Source organism: Dasypus novemcinctus, chromosome 23 (genome assembly GCF_030445035.2).
Source record: "Dasypus novemcinctus isolate mDasNov1 chromosome 23, mDasNov1.1.hap2, whole genome shotgun sequence".
Lineage (NCBI taxonomy): Eukaryota > Metazoa > Chordata > Mammalia > Cingulata > Dasypodidae > Dasypus > Dasypus novemcinctus.
In genome coordinates, this window is record NC_080695.1 from 1742023 (window position 1) to 1755218 (window position 13196).

At 66.7% G+C, this 13196-nt stretch overlaps 3 protein-coding genes and 1 non-coding gene across 5 annotated transcripts in view; 2 read left to right on the forward strand and 2 right to left on the reverse strand.

The window, feature by feature from the left end:
- The window catches only part of MCRIP2 (MAPK regulated corepressor interacting protein 2), a 6726-nt gene extending 2875 nt beyond the window's left edge, over window positions 1–3851 (reverse strand). The window contains exons 1-3 of the mRNA XM_058286737.1: window positions 3839–3851; window positions 1898–2026; window positions 1605–1731 (exon numbers count right to left, since the gene is read on the reverse strand). Coding sequence (XP_058142720.1) covers window positions 1605–1731; window positions 1898–2026; window positions 3839–3851 — 269 coding nt within the window. The remainder of the gene's footprint in view (window positions 1–1604; window positions 1732–1897; window positions 2027–3838) is intronic.
- A 3099-nt stretch (window positions 3852–6950) lies between these two features.
- On the forward strand, window positions 6951–7021 carry TRNAG-CCC (transfer RNA glycine (anticodon CCC)). The gene has a single exon. It is a non-coding gene; the product is annotated as a tRNA-Gly (tRNA).
- A 228-nt stretch (window positions 7022–7249) lies between these two features.
- On the forward strand, window positions 7250–9439 carry METTL26 (methyltransferase like 26). 2 transcript variants are annotated; one of them, XM_004472336.5, is made up of 6 exons: window positions 7469–7744; window positions 8127–8289; window positions 8473–8532; window positions 8916–8983; window positions 9078–9156; window positions 9230–9439. In XM_004472336.5, exons 1-6 carry the CDS (start codon window positions 7548–7550, stop codon window positions 9275–9277), a joined length of 615 nt encoding a protein of 204 aa, XP_004472393.1. In that variant the 5' UTR covers window positions 7469–7547; the 3' UTR covers window positions 9278–9439. The 2 variants fall into 2 exon arrangements, with proteins under 2 accessions (XP_058141584.1, XP_004472393.1); XM_058285601.1 differs by lacking the exon at window positions 8127–8289 and having other exon boundaries at window positions 7250–7744.
- Window positions 9440–9816: 377 nt separating this feature from the next.
- Window positions 9817–13171, reverse strand: WFIKKN1 (WAP, follistatin/kazal, immunoglobulin, kunitz and netrin domain containing 1). Its single transcript, XM_004472334.4, is given in 9 exon segments — window positions 9817–9988; window positions 9990–10049; window positions 10051–10293; window positions 10296–10622; window positions 10624–10914; window positions 10916–11155; window positions 11157–11216; window positions 11218–11343; window positions 11862–13171. Coding segments are annotated over 9 exon segments (1632 nt in total). The 5' UTR covers window positions 12033–13171; the 3' UTR covers window positions 9817–9874.
- Between the last annotated feature and the right edge of the window lie 25 nt (window positions 13172–13196).

The following is a 13196-nucleotide window of genomic DNA, read 5'->3' on the forward strand; positions in this document are numbered from 1 at the left end:
CTCCCCCACTTTTTTGCTAACCCCGATCCCCACCCTGCCCCCTCCAGGGCTTGGCCCCAGTGTTTCCTTGCCACCCTCTGCTGCAGGACCTCATGGCCTGTTTTATCTTCTTCCCAACACCTGCCCAGGAGGGCGAGCTCACCAGGGGCACAGCCTCATCGGGCCCAGCCCCAGTCAACTGGGCGCAGCGGCCACAGGTGGGGGCAGGGCTGGGACCCAGACTCCCCCAGGCCGGAGCCCAGCCAGAGCGCAGGTGGCCGGAGGGGTGGGATGAGAAGGCAGGCGGTGGAGTGACAGGGTGGGAAGTGGGGGGGGATTCCAGGAAGGGGGTGGTGGTGAGAGAAGCCCCCGTGAGAAGAGGGGGCAGGGGCCAGGCCAGACAGGCCCCAGGCCCCGAGCTGGGGACCCCACCACCAACCACTAGGGCGTGGGCACAGGCAAGAGGGTGGCACGTGCCACACTGTGACCGAGGAGGGGCATGTGGACAGTGCCCGCACAGGCCACACAGGTCTGGCCCCCAGCCCCGTCCAAGTCCCCTCAGCCCCGTGCACCTGCTTGGCTGAGATGTGAGGCCTCCTGGGGGGCTTTAGGGGGTCCAGGGAGGGCAGTGACTGAGCCTGGGGCTCTCACTGGGGCCCTCACTTGGGGTTCTGCCCGCTCAGGAGCTGGGCTATCTTTTCCATCTCCTTCCCTGGCACCCCAGCTTTGCTGTCAACGCACCCTTATCTCCCCCGCGGGGGCAGGGCAGGCACCCCCAGCTCCCAGCTGCATGACCACAAGCCCCAGGCGACCTGCCCCAGCGGAAGCCCTACAGGCTGCCACCGGCTGAGGCTCGGCCCAGTGCGCCCCTGTGACCCTCCCCGGCCTCTCTGGGAGAGGTCTGTCCCGGGCTCGGGGAACCCCTCCACCCGCCGTCCTCCTGGCACCACCTGGGGAGCCCTCAGGCAGGTGTGGGTCTGGGGCAAGGCCCAAGGTGTTAGCTGAGTGAGTGGGACGGACAGCTTGAGGAACCGAGACAGACAGGTGCAGAGGGCTGGGGGGGTTCTGCCCCCAGTGGGGGTCGTGCGGACGTGCCTCCAGAGCCCTGCGCTCTGGCTGAGGGCCCACTCAAGCTGTCCACGCGCTCGCCTTGACCCGGACTGCACTGGGGGTCGGAGGTGAAGGGCAGGGCCTGGAGCCGCTGCGCCTCTCCCCGCCGGCTCTGCCGAGCCAGGAGACTCGCAGGCCGGCGCCTGGACCCGGCTCTGCGCGGAAGGGGAACCGCGGGCAGCTTGCCTCAAACCTTGACCTTGGCCTGCTCGGCCGGGCCTGGCGCCCACCGCAAGGTCGCCCGGGAGAGCGCAGTCCGCAGCCCGGCTGCTCGGACCCAAGAGCCAATCGGCTGCCTTCCCGGGTGGCGTCCTCCGGGACCCCCACACACCGGGGCCGGCCCGCGTCGGCCCAGCAGGTGAGGCGGAAGCGCCCGGGAGCCGGCGGGGGCGGGATCCGCGCGCCCCGCCCCTCCGCACGCCCCGCCCCGGGCCAAGTGGCGCGGTCACCCGTAACCTCTCCCCAAGGTCACCCTCTGCGCCCCGCGGCCGTCGGAGGGGGAGGCCGCGGCTCACCTGGATGGGGGCCAGGGGCCCCGGCAGCTGCGCCCGCGGGGGCGGCGGGCGGCGGCGGCGGCGGCGCGGGGCTGCCGGCATTTCTGGAGCTCGCCGAGCCTGCTCTCCACCTGCTGCTGCGTGGGACCTGCGGGGCACCGGGCGCGTCAGCCGCCGGGCCGTCCCCGGGATCCCGGCGCGCGGAGCCCCGGATGGTCACGGCGCCCCGGGGCCGAGGGCCCCCCCGTGCGGGGCCGGGGCCGGCGGCGGACCCCGGCGGTGCAGCCCCCGGGCGCTCCCGCCCCCCGTCGCACCTGTGCGGCGCTGCGCGACCAGCTTGCTGGGGCCCCTTGGGTGATGGTGTGTACATGGCGCGCAGGCTGCCCACGCGCTCGCTCGGACGCACGCCCGCCTCCCGCCCGCGGCCAGACTCCCGCGCCCTCCTGCCCGGCTCGCGGTCGGCGGGCGCGGAGGGCGCGGCCCCCTTTAACGGGCGGCGGGGCACGGGGGGGGCGGGCCCGCTACACGCCCCCCGCCCTTAAAGGGGCCGCGCGGCTCGGGCCGCCGGGAGGCGGGGGAGCGGGCGGTGGAGTGGGTGGGGCCCGGGCCGGGCTGTGCGCGCGCGTGCGCGGGGCGGGGCGGCGCCCTGGCGACCCCGCGCGGGCGGCCTCCCGCGTGGCCCCGGGGCCGTGGGGCTCCTCCGGCGCCGGGAGCCGGCGAGCCTGGGCGCAGCAGCGCACGTGGGCCCAGCTGGCCCCTGCAGCCCGGCGGGCGTGGCCAGGTTTGGCCCTGGGAGCCCGACTGGCCCACCCTTGGGAGGCAATGAGCGTGACCCTGGGCCGGGGCTGTCGGTGTCCAGACCCCGAGGCAGTGGGCAGAGGTGACCCCTAATATTTGGTAGGGCTTCGGCCCAGGTGCCCGGGCCAGCGTGAGGGGCGTCAGCAAGAGAAAGGGGGGCTGGGCAGAGGAAAGGGCCGCCCTCCCGTGAACGCCCTTGGGTGTGTGCAGGACTGCCTTCACCCAGGCCTTCCCCCCAGCTCCATCTGGGGGGGACCTGAAGGAGAGAGGATGGAGAGAGCTGCTTCCCCCACCGGCCGCAGGCCAGGGCCTGCGAGCTCCAGGAGGGGCCAGGAGGTGAAGGGGCCCTGCTCGAGCCAGGGAGGCGCAGGCCCGGGACAGCCCCCAAGCCCCAGGCTGGCCATCGGGAGGGCCTCCCAGGGCACTGCTCTCCAGGCCGCCCGGGGTCCTCTGGCCGAGCTGAGTCCCTAGTAAAACACCCAGCCAAAAATGGCCCGCAGCCCTGGACCCCCCCTGACCCTGACCGGTCATCACAGAGGCTCTGGGGCTCGGGGCTGCGGGACTGACAAACGCCTGGGGCATCCTCAGCACACAGCCGCCAGTGGGTCCCAGCGCCAAGCCAGCTCCCTCTGCTCCCCCCCTGTCAAAGCGGGGTCTGAAGCCCCCAAGCAGGCAGGGTGGGTGGAGGCTCCCCAAGGCAGGAGTGGGAGCAGGTCGGCCCAGCAGGACGCAGAGTGCCTGACCTGGGGAGGGACGGGGGGGCTCCTGGGGGGTCAGGCGGGGCTGCCCTAGCCCCTCCCACTGTGCGGGCAATGGGGGACCCTGGGGTGGCAACCCCTGCCTGCCCCGGGGAGTGGAGCCTGGCCTTCCCCTCCCGGCACCTCCGCCCCCGCCCCCTCGGCTACATCCTGTCCCTAAGCAAGGCCGTCGGGCGTGGGGACGCACCAAGGGCTGGGACCCGAGAAGAGAGGGGAGCCCTGAGCAGATGGGGAGGGGGCTGCCCAGCTCCCCAGACAAGCACTGGGGGAGAGGCACTGCTGGGGTGCAGGGGGCCCTCAAGCAGCCCTCCTCCAGGCAGGACCTCACGGTCCAGCTGCACCCTCACTGGCCCCCCTGCACCCCAGCGGTGCCCCCCCCCCAGCCAGCGTCAGCCCATCGCTCCTTCAAGGCCGACTTGGTCCTGCGTCATCCGCACAGCCGGCCCTTTAACCGCTCACCGCGGCCTTGAGCTGCCGGTGAAGGTCCCCTGCTCAGTCACTCACGCCCTGGGGGCATGGACAGATGGCCATCACCCCACAGAGCTCCCAGCCCTGCGAGGGACAGGCTGTCCTGCCAAGGAACAGAGCGGCGAGGCTGGGGCCCGCGGCCCGCGGCAGGCAGGCTGGCCGAGGCAGCCGCGGCTGGCAAGGCCCTGGGCGCGCTGGAGGCCGCGGTGGGGGCCGCAAGCTGAGGCGCACCTGCGCCCAGCATGGCGTCGCTCGTGAGGAGGGGAAGGAGGGGGTATCACGGGCCGTGCCTTGGCCTAAACCCTCTGGAAACCAAGGCCGTGAGCCTGCTGGAAGGTTCCAGCCCTCTGAGGACAAAGGTGGGGGCCACAGGCCCTAGAAGGGGCTTCCAGGGAGGGGCAGAGGGCAGGTGTGGCGAGAGGGCCATGGCAGAGGGGCCCGTGGTGGGGCACAGTAAGGGACCAGATCTGGGGAGCCCATGGAGGAGGGGGCAGGGGGGCCCCTGGTATCTGCCAGGGGGCCCTACGTGCGCGCGCCCCCGCCCCGGCCTCAGGACACTGCCTGCTGAGGCTGTGGATGAGGTCTTATTACCCAGCAAAAGCAGATTCTTTAATCCTGGTGCTTCTTTTTTTCTTTTTTTACTTTTTAAATCAACTTTATTTCTAACTACTAATAACAGACAACTGGAAACCGTATGTTGAATTCCCTTTATGGCAACATTAAAAAATATAAAATGCTTAAGAGTAAATGAAACAAAAGCTGTGCAAGACTTCTATGTGAAAACTAGGAAACAATGCTGAGAGACATTTTAAAAGAAAATAAGTAAATATACTATGTTCATGGATTTGGAAACTCAGTATGTTAAGAAGTTAATTCTGGGAAGCGGACTTGGCCCAGTAGTTAGGGCATCAGCCTACCACATGGGAGGTCTGCGGTTCAAACCCCGGGCCTCCTTGACCCATGTGAAGCTGGCCCATGCGCAGTGCTGACATGCACAAGGAGCGCCCTGCCATGCAGGGCTGTCCCCCGTGTAGGGGAGCCCCACACGCAAGGAGTGTGCCCCATAAGGAGAGCCGCCCAGCGCGAAAGAAAGTTTAGCCTGCCCAGGAATGGCGCCGCCCACACAGAGAGCTGACACAACATGATGCAACAAAAAGAAACACAAATTCCTGTACTGCTGACAACAACAGAAGTGGACAAAGAACAGACAACCGGAGGAGAGGGGGGATAAATAAATAAATAGATAAATCTTTTTAAAAAAAAGTTAATTCTTCCTAAATTGTTCTATAATGTCAGTGCACTTCCAATAAGAATTCTAGTAGGTTTTTAAAAAGTATGAATTGACAAGCTGATTCTCTGAAATTTATATGAAAATACAAAGGACCCAGAATAGCTGAAATAATCTTAAAATTCATGCTATCTGATTTTGGAAATGGTGTGGTATCGGCACACATAAAACAAAGTGTCTAGAAATAGACCCATACATATACAGTTCAGGTGATTCTGAAAACTATTTATTGTGCAATAATTTCAAATTTCCAAAATAATTATAAAAATAATACAAAACCCTTGCAAAGAACTCCCAACATACTCCTCTCCCCCAGTTACCCAGATCTAACTCTTAACATTTTGCCACATTTGCCCTATCATTCTATCCATCCATCCACCTATTTATCTAATTTAGAATAGGCTGTATGCCACATGCTCCTTGAACACTTAATTATCATGTACATTTCCTAAGGATAAGGATATTCATTTATGTAACCACTTTAAATACAGGCATCAAGTTCAAGAAATTTAACATTCATAGAAAGCATACAGTCGATATTCCAAGTTTTTCAATGTCCCAATAATGTCCTTTTGGGCCTTTTCCATTATTAGATCTACTCCAGGATGGTGTGTGGCATTTGAGTGTCATTGTCTTTTTTTTTTCTGCACGGGGCAGCACTCCTTATGCGGTGCACTCCTTGCGCTTGGGGCTCCCCTACGTGGGGGACACCCCTGTGTGGCACAGCACTCCTTGCCCGTATCAGCACCGCATGTGGACCAGTTCATCACACAGGCCAGAAGGCCCTGGATTTGAACCCTGGACCTCCCATGAGGTAGGGGGACGCTCTATCTGTTGAGCCAAATCCACTTCCCTCATTGTCTCTTTAGTTTCTCTTTTTTTTAATGGTGGAAACTTATATACAATATAACTCTCACAAGCAAACAATTCAGTGGAGTCAACCCCCTTTGCAATGTGCTGCCCTCACCACCATCCATTCCCAGGGCTTTCCCACCACTCCAAGCAGAAACCCTGGACTCTTCACACATTAACTGCTCATTCTTCCTGTCCCCTCCCTGGTAATCTGTACTCAACGTTCTGTCACTGTATTGATCAATTGATTTTTGACCAAATATCAGTATGCAATTTAATGGGTAAAGAGCAGCCTTTCCAACAAAAGGTGCCAGAACAACTTGATATCCATAAGCAGAAAAAATATGAATCTTGACTCACTCTTCACACAACACACAAAAATTTACTCAAGATGGATTGCTCTCCTGATGTGTCCTTAAAGCCAGTTCCTGAGACACCAGCGTTTCAAAGCAAGAGAGGGTATTCGCTGCTCAAGCAATGGAGCACAGTAGCCTCCTGACCCAAGACTGCCTCCTGGAGCTGCAGAAAACCTAGTATTTGATGACCCTGGGGTACTAATGAACAAGTGGGTGGAGCTGGACACAGGTTCCTTCCTTAATAAACATTAAGGCGGACCCCAAAGCAGGGGGCGTGACAAAGTTCCATATTCAGAGGTGCTGAGACAGGAGAGTGGAGAGTAGAAGTCAGTCACGAGGTTTTCCACGTGGCTATTAAACAGCAGGTGGACAGGTCACTAAGCAAAGGTATACACAAGGGTTAGCCTCCTCACCTGTCAGCCGGGGGAGCTCCGCGTGGAATTTCCACGGCAAAGGTCAGCGTCCACCAGGGTGGGTAAGTCCACAGGAACCATTACGCCGTCCGTAACGGAAAGGCATCTCCCCAAAGGCGAGGGAGCCTAATGATTTGTTAATTCCTAACCTTCCGTTACAGCCCGATCCAAGCAGCGTGGGACTCGAGGCCAGGGGTCAGGCAGGCCTGTGTCCGCAGCCCCGTACAAGGGCAGGACAGCGTCGCAGGCACGGCCTCCCGCGGGGACACGAGCCCGCGCTGGCCCCGCGGTTTCCACGGCTGCAGGCGGTCAGCCCGCACCACTCGCCCCCCGCGGGGCAGACCTAGGCGGCACTGCGCATGCGCAGTGGCCCCGCCCCTCACAGCCGGCTGCGTCACAGTCTCCTAGGTGCCGGGCGGCCCCAGTCCCCAACCGCGCCGCTGGTGTAGTGGTATCATGCAAGATTCCCATTCTTGCGACCCGGGTTCGATTCCCGGGCGGCGCATACTTCTTTTATTTCTCTCCTATCTCAACATCCAACTCACTTCAACCGCAGAGTAGAGAAAAGGAAACAAAACCGGAAACCACGGGAAGCATCCGTCCCGCCCCAGCCCCAGTGGCGAGGTGCCCTGCGGCGCCCCGTAATGTCCCCCAACTTCCGCGGGGTACCTCGCGAACGGGACCCCGGACGCACAGGCAGCTTCAGAGAGTGACAAGCGCCATGTGGACACTAGGACGGGCCTGGGCGATGGGAGCCCTAGCTCCGGGTCGCCTGATACCCTCCGACTCCGCTGGGAACGGGGTCCCGGGCCACGGGCCCCCGTGGCGAGGCGCGCGGCTTCCTGGGAGTTGTAGTCCGTCGGGCGTGCCCCAGACCACGCCTCCCAGCGTGCTCTGCGGCCCCGCACTACAACTCCCGGCGCGCTCCGCGTCTTCCGGGCAACACCGCTCTCTGCGCCCCGCGCCTTCCGGTCAGCGACCTTCGTGGGGCCGAGCCGGAAGCCCTTCCGCGGGCGGAGGGCGCAGCCGCGATGCTGGTGGCTGCGGCCGCCGAGCGGAACAAGGACCCCATCCTGCGCGTGCTGCGGCAGTACATCGACCCGGCCCAGCACGGCCTTCGCGTGCTCGAGGTGGCCTCGGGCTCCGGCCAGCACGCGGCTCACTTCGCGCGGGCCTTCCCCTATGCCGAGTGGCAGCCATCGGACGTGGACCAGCGCTGCCTGGAGAGGTGTGGCCGGCGCCCCGGGTCCCGCTGAGCCGGTCGCTTCCCCTCGGGCAGGCGGGGCCGGTGGGAAGGCGAGACCCTGCTCAGCCCGGTGGCGTGAGGACGGCAGGGAGCCCGAGGCGCCCCAGATCCGAGGCCGGTGGGGTCCCGCTCATCCCACGCAGGCCGCGAAACGCGGGGCCTCCCGAGGCTGAGAGAGCGGGCGGCTTCCGGGACAGGCAGAGCTGGGCTGCATGCCACCGCCCTCGGTCCCCAATGCCTTGTGTAACCCGGATGAGGCCTTTCCCCTCAGAGCCTCTGCTCAGGGCTGCGATGGGGCGGGGCAGTGGCCAGAAATGTGGGTGCTCAGACTGGGGCCCCCACCCATGGCCCTGCCCTCCTACAGCATTTCAGCCACCACGCAGGCGCAGGGGTTGACCAACGTGAAGGCGCCGCTGTACTTGGATGTGACCTGGGGCTGGGAGCAGTGGGGTGGAATCCTGCCCCAGTCGCTGGACCTGCTGCTGTGCATCAACATGGCCCACATCAGCCCCCTGCGCTGCACCGAGGTCTGTGGGAGGGCGAGGGGCTCTGCCCTGCAGGGCCGGGTCTCTGACTCCCCATCCTGCTCTGGGAGGGAACCAGGTGCCTGGTTGCCTGCCTCAGGGATGTGGCGATGGGGCCTTGGGAGGCCCCTGCAGGACCTCTAGCCCCAGCCTCGCTCTTCACTGGGCCTTCCCTTGCCTCCCCAGGGCCTGTTCAGAGCAGCAGGGCACCTGCTCAAACCCAAGGCACTGCTGATCACCTATGGGGTGAGTGCTCCCACCAGAACGCCTTGTAGAACTCTCCGCTTGCAGGAGAGACCCTGGCAGCTCCTATCAGAGCCTTGGTCAGCCAATCCTGGCCTGTCGCATGGACGTTGCTCCTTTAAGTCCCTGCTGGTCTCCCCAGCCCTGGGCTCTGGGGCGCTCTCCAGTGCAGCTTGCCTTCTCGTCACCTGCCAGGCCCTCTGACGTGGTGGAGGGCACTGCTCTGGCTCACCGTCGGCCCCTCGGCTTTCCCTCTCACTGGGGCCCTCCAGCCTGCTGCGAGCCTTTGCAGTGCGCCCAGGAGGCCGGCAGCAGTGCTCTGCCCCGCCTCATCCCGGGGCTGCCCTTAGGCCTGGGGTCAGGCCCAGTGGTCTCTGTCTCTGCAGCCCTATGCCATCAATGGGAAGATCTCCCCCCAGAGCAACGTGGACTTTGACCTGGTCCTCAGGTGCAGGTGGGCTGGGAGGACAGGGGCCTGGCTAGGGAGGGCAGGTGGGTGCCCCCTACCCCACCCCAGGCCCTGACTCCATCTTACTTCCCCTGGGCAGGAATCCAGAGTGGGGTCTGCGGGACACAGTCCTCCTGGAGGAACTGGGCCAGGCCAGTGGCCTGTGCCTGGAGAGGATGGTAGGTGGGGTCGGGCGGGAAGGGGGCCTTCCCACGCTCCCGGAGCCACTGCCCAGCCAGAGCATCTCCCCAGGTGGACATGCCGGCCAACAACAAGTGCCTGATTTTCCGGAAAGAGTGATCTCCTGCACATTGAGGCTCAATCCCGAACTTCAGCTGCTGGCTCCCCGGGCGGGGTCTTGGGTGCAACAGACCCTCCCCGTCCAGCGCTCGTCCAGCAGCCGCAGGGCTGGTGAAGACCTGGACCCCAATCTGCCTCGAATAAAGTGCCCTGCTACCCCTGCCCCGTGTCCGCCACACCGCCTCTGGGGAGCACTCCCTCTTGGGGGCAGGTGGGCAGGATGGGCCCATCCCTCTGGACTGGAGGCAGGGGGTGGCCGGGCCTAGGGAGGGGTCAGAGCTCAGGGCATGCAGCCTGCCTGGAGTTTGGGCAGTAGGAGGGAGAGGGCAGGGATAAGAGCTGGCCCAGGGACAGGCGCTGAGGCGGGGTCCAGTGGGCTGCACCGTAGGGGGCCCCCTCCCACCACGGGGACCGGGGAGGCTTCCCAGGAGGGAGCTGATGCGCCCTGGCGGCCCGTGCCCGCAGGTGAAACCCCTGTTGGTGGCGGGGAGCGGCTGGGCGGGCGGGGGGGTGTGGAGGGAGCGGCCCTGGAGCCGGGGTCCTCAGGCGCCACAGGCCGCGGGGTCCGGGGAAGCCTTTTATTCGCGGCCGCGCGGGCTAGTCCTGGAAGCGGTTGAGCAGCTCGCAGGCCTTCTTCTCGAGCAGCTCGGAGATCTTGCGGACGCGCTTCTCGCTGGCGGCGCGCACGTAGCTGCCCGCGTCCAGCACGGCCCACGCCGTCACGCACCTCGCCCATGAGCACGAGCGGCCCGTCGCCGGCCGTCACGTTGGGGGCACGGGCAGGCCCAGTCCACGCCGTGCAGCGTCACCTCCAGGTAGCGCGTGCCGAAGAACTTGAGGCCCATCTTGTCGTCCTTGAGCACGTCGTCGAGGGCCACGCGCGCGATGCCGCCGCCGCCGGCGCCCGCGGGCTCCTCCAGCACCTCGGTGAGGCGGCCCACGATGGCGAAGTCGCTGCGGCACAGGCTGAGCGCCAGCTTGCTCTTGAGGCGGCAGGCGCGGCAGGGCGGCGCGCGCGCGGCGCGGGGCAGGCGGCCTCGCAGCGCGCGCGGCTCTCGAAGTTGTTGCCGTTGCCGTCGCAGCCGCCGAAGACGAAGGCGTGGCAGCGGCGCAGCAGCGGGCTGTAGGCCCAGCGCGGCTGCCAGCGCTCGCAGGGGCCCTGCACGGCGGGCAGCGCGCACGCGTCGCCGGCGCCGCGCGCGCACGCCTGCTGGCACGCCTCGTAGGTGGCGAAGCCGCCGCGCGCGCACCCGCGGGCCGGGAAGGCGCGGCAGGCGCCGCGCTGCGGGTCGAGGTGCCAGTGCACGCGGGCGGCGGCGGGCGCGGCGCAGGCCGGGGCGGCGGGGCGCGCGGAGGCACTCGGCCGGGCCCGGGGTCCCGGGCGGCTCGCGCGGCACCACCGACAGCGGGAAGTCGGCGCGCAGCAGGCCGGCGGCGTTGCGGGCCGTGCAGGTGTAGACGCCGGCGTCCTCGGGCCGCGCGTTGTACAGCACCAGCTGCCCGAAGCTGGTGACCGCCACGTTGCCGTACATCTGGTCGGGCCGCATGATGAGGCTCTCGCGCTGCTCGCTCTGCTTCTCCCAGGTGACGGCGGGCGGCGGGCGGCCGCCCACGGCGCAGTGCAGGCTGGCGGTGCCCGCCGACCGGCACGGCCTGCGGCGCGGGGCTGCGGTAGAGGGCGGGCGGCGCCGGGCGGGCGGCGCCGGGCGTGGGGCGCGCGGGGGGCCCGGGGCTGCTGGGCGGCGCCCCGAGCACGTGCTTGCAGGGCACCACGTGGAGGCGGCGGCCGCGCAGGCAGGCCTCGGCGTCCATGTAGCAGCGGTTGTAGTAGGTGAGGCCGTCCGAGGCGCAGGTGAAGGCGGGCTCCTTGCCGCAGCGGGTCGCGGCAGCGGCACACGGGCTGCCCGTCCCACAGGTCGCAGGTGGAGCCCTGCTGCGCGCCACGCGAAGCCCTCGCAGGAGGCGGCTGGCGCGGGTGTGGCCGGGCCCCCCGGGGCGAAGCGCGCGGCCACGCAGCTCCGCAGCCCGCACACGTTGGGGCAGCACTTCTCCGCGGCCGCACAGTCCTGGGGGGCGGGAGGCGGCTCAGTGTGCGTCCGGCGTCCAGCTGCCCCCGGGGCCCGCTGCTCTTCTGACGCACCCAGTGGCCGTCGCAGCCCCCTCCCCTGCTAGGCTCGCCCGCGTGGGGCGCCAGCGGCGGGTTCTGTGGTCTGAGGCGCTGGAGCCCCTCACCGAGGCCGAGGAGGCGCCCGCCCGCCCGCAGCTCCCGCCCCCACGGACAGGACTGGCCTGCTGGCGCGGACAGTCCCCGGGAGGGGCGCGCCACAGACCCCCGTCCCCGGGGCCGAGGGAAGAGCGGGAGCCCATCAGGCGGTGGTGTTGGATGGGGCAGCAGAGCAGGCCCCGGCGTGCAGCTCCGCAGATCTGGCGAGCCTGAGAAGCGGGGTTGGGGGCACCCTCGGGGCAAGCCGGGGGGGGACGATGTGCCACACTGGGAGGGGGTCCGGGGCTCTGGGTGATGCAGGCTCCTCCCGCCGCCCGCCTGAGCCCCCAGTCTCCCCGTGCCCCCGCACCCCGGGCTCACCTGGTCCCCGAGGCACTCGCGCTCACAGGTGCTCTGGGCGTCCACCCACAGGTTGGGGCTGAGCTGGTTGGGGCACACCCCTGGGGGGCTGCGGGGCTCCCGCAACAGGCACGCGCCCGAGGCCAACACGGCGGCCAGGAGAGGCAGCAGGAGGGGCCGCAGGGCCGGCATGGGGCCCGCCCAGGAGGGGCTCCTCCTGCCACACCGTGCCCCCCACCCCCGCAGAGGTGCCGTCCCGTCTCCCCGGTGCAAGGACCTGGCGGGCCCGGGGCTCTCCGCCAGCCCGCCTGCCCACCCTGGGACCGCGCGGCTCGGGCCGCTCTGTTCCTGTCCAGCCGGCTGGCCCCAACCCGGGGCGGAGCGGGAGGCCCAACGCAAGAGCCACTGGCGGCAGCGGGCCACCGAGGGGCGGAGGAGGAGGAGGGGCCCTGAAACCCGAGCCCCTTGCCCAGCGCGGGACTTAGGGAGTGGAGGGGCCTCAGGACCCTTCTCAACAGGGATCAAAGCCCTCGTCGCAGACCCGCCCCGGCGCCTGGACTGGGGAGGTGGGGGCAGGGCAAGCAGTGGCGACGGCGGTCAGTGGCCCCACCGGTGGGAGGTACAGCTGACCACTGCCCAGGCGCTCCGATGTTCCCCTCGGTCCCCTTCTCAGTCTTGGGGTGGAATTGGAGCCCTTTCCTCCAGTGGTCAGTGCCCAGCTCGCCCTGCCCAGGGCTCTGCAGTACAAGGGCCAAGCAGGGCTGCCCCGAGCACCTGAGCCGCAGCCTGTGCCCCTGGGAACCAGGAGCTGAACAGGTAGTTGCATATTTATTGTTGAAACAGCTGCTGTGTTCCCTGTATGGGACCCCGCAGTCCTGGGGCAGCCATGTCAGGGAGCACCCCTCAAAGTGTCGTCTCCTGGGTCTCTCCAGGCCTGAGTGCCCTCTCCACATCCCTGGCTGTGACATGGCCTGGGGTGTGGGGGCAGGCAACCGGGGAGGTCGCACACTGGCCAAGGACAAAGGGCTACAGGAGCCGCTGGACCCTCCACAGCTGGGAGGCGGACCCTGGGAGCGGTTGTCTGAGATTGGCTGGGCCTTGCTGACCTTCTGACCCAGGAGGCAGGACAGTAAGGGCCTGGCCTGGGCCGAGGTCCCCACACTGCGTGAGGGTGCTGGGGGGCTAGGCAGAAAGCCTGGCTGGCTCTGGGGGGCCTTCTGCAGAGCGTGGGGTTCCCAGTAGAGACCCCAGCCCACCTGCTTCTGGCCTGCAGGAGGTCCCAGACACCGCCCCTCCCCAGCCATGCCTGCCCAGGGGCGAAGCAGACAGCAGCAGACAGGGGTGGAGGTGCACAAA

Coding starts and splice junctions, on each gene's coding strand:
- METTL26 (XM_058285601.1), top strand. CDS start 7,265: ATGGGAGCCCTAGCTCCGGGTCGCCTGATACCCTCCGACTCCGCTGGG. Junction 7,745..8,472: donor GACCAGCGCTGCCTGGAGAG/GTGTGGCCGGCG, acceptor TTGCCTCCCCAG/GGCCTGTTCAGAGCAGCAGG. Junction 8,533..8,915: donor CACTGCTGATCACCTATGGG/GTGAGTGCTCCC, acceptor CTGTCTCTGCAG/CCCTATGCCATCAATGGGAA.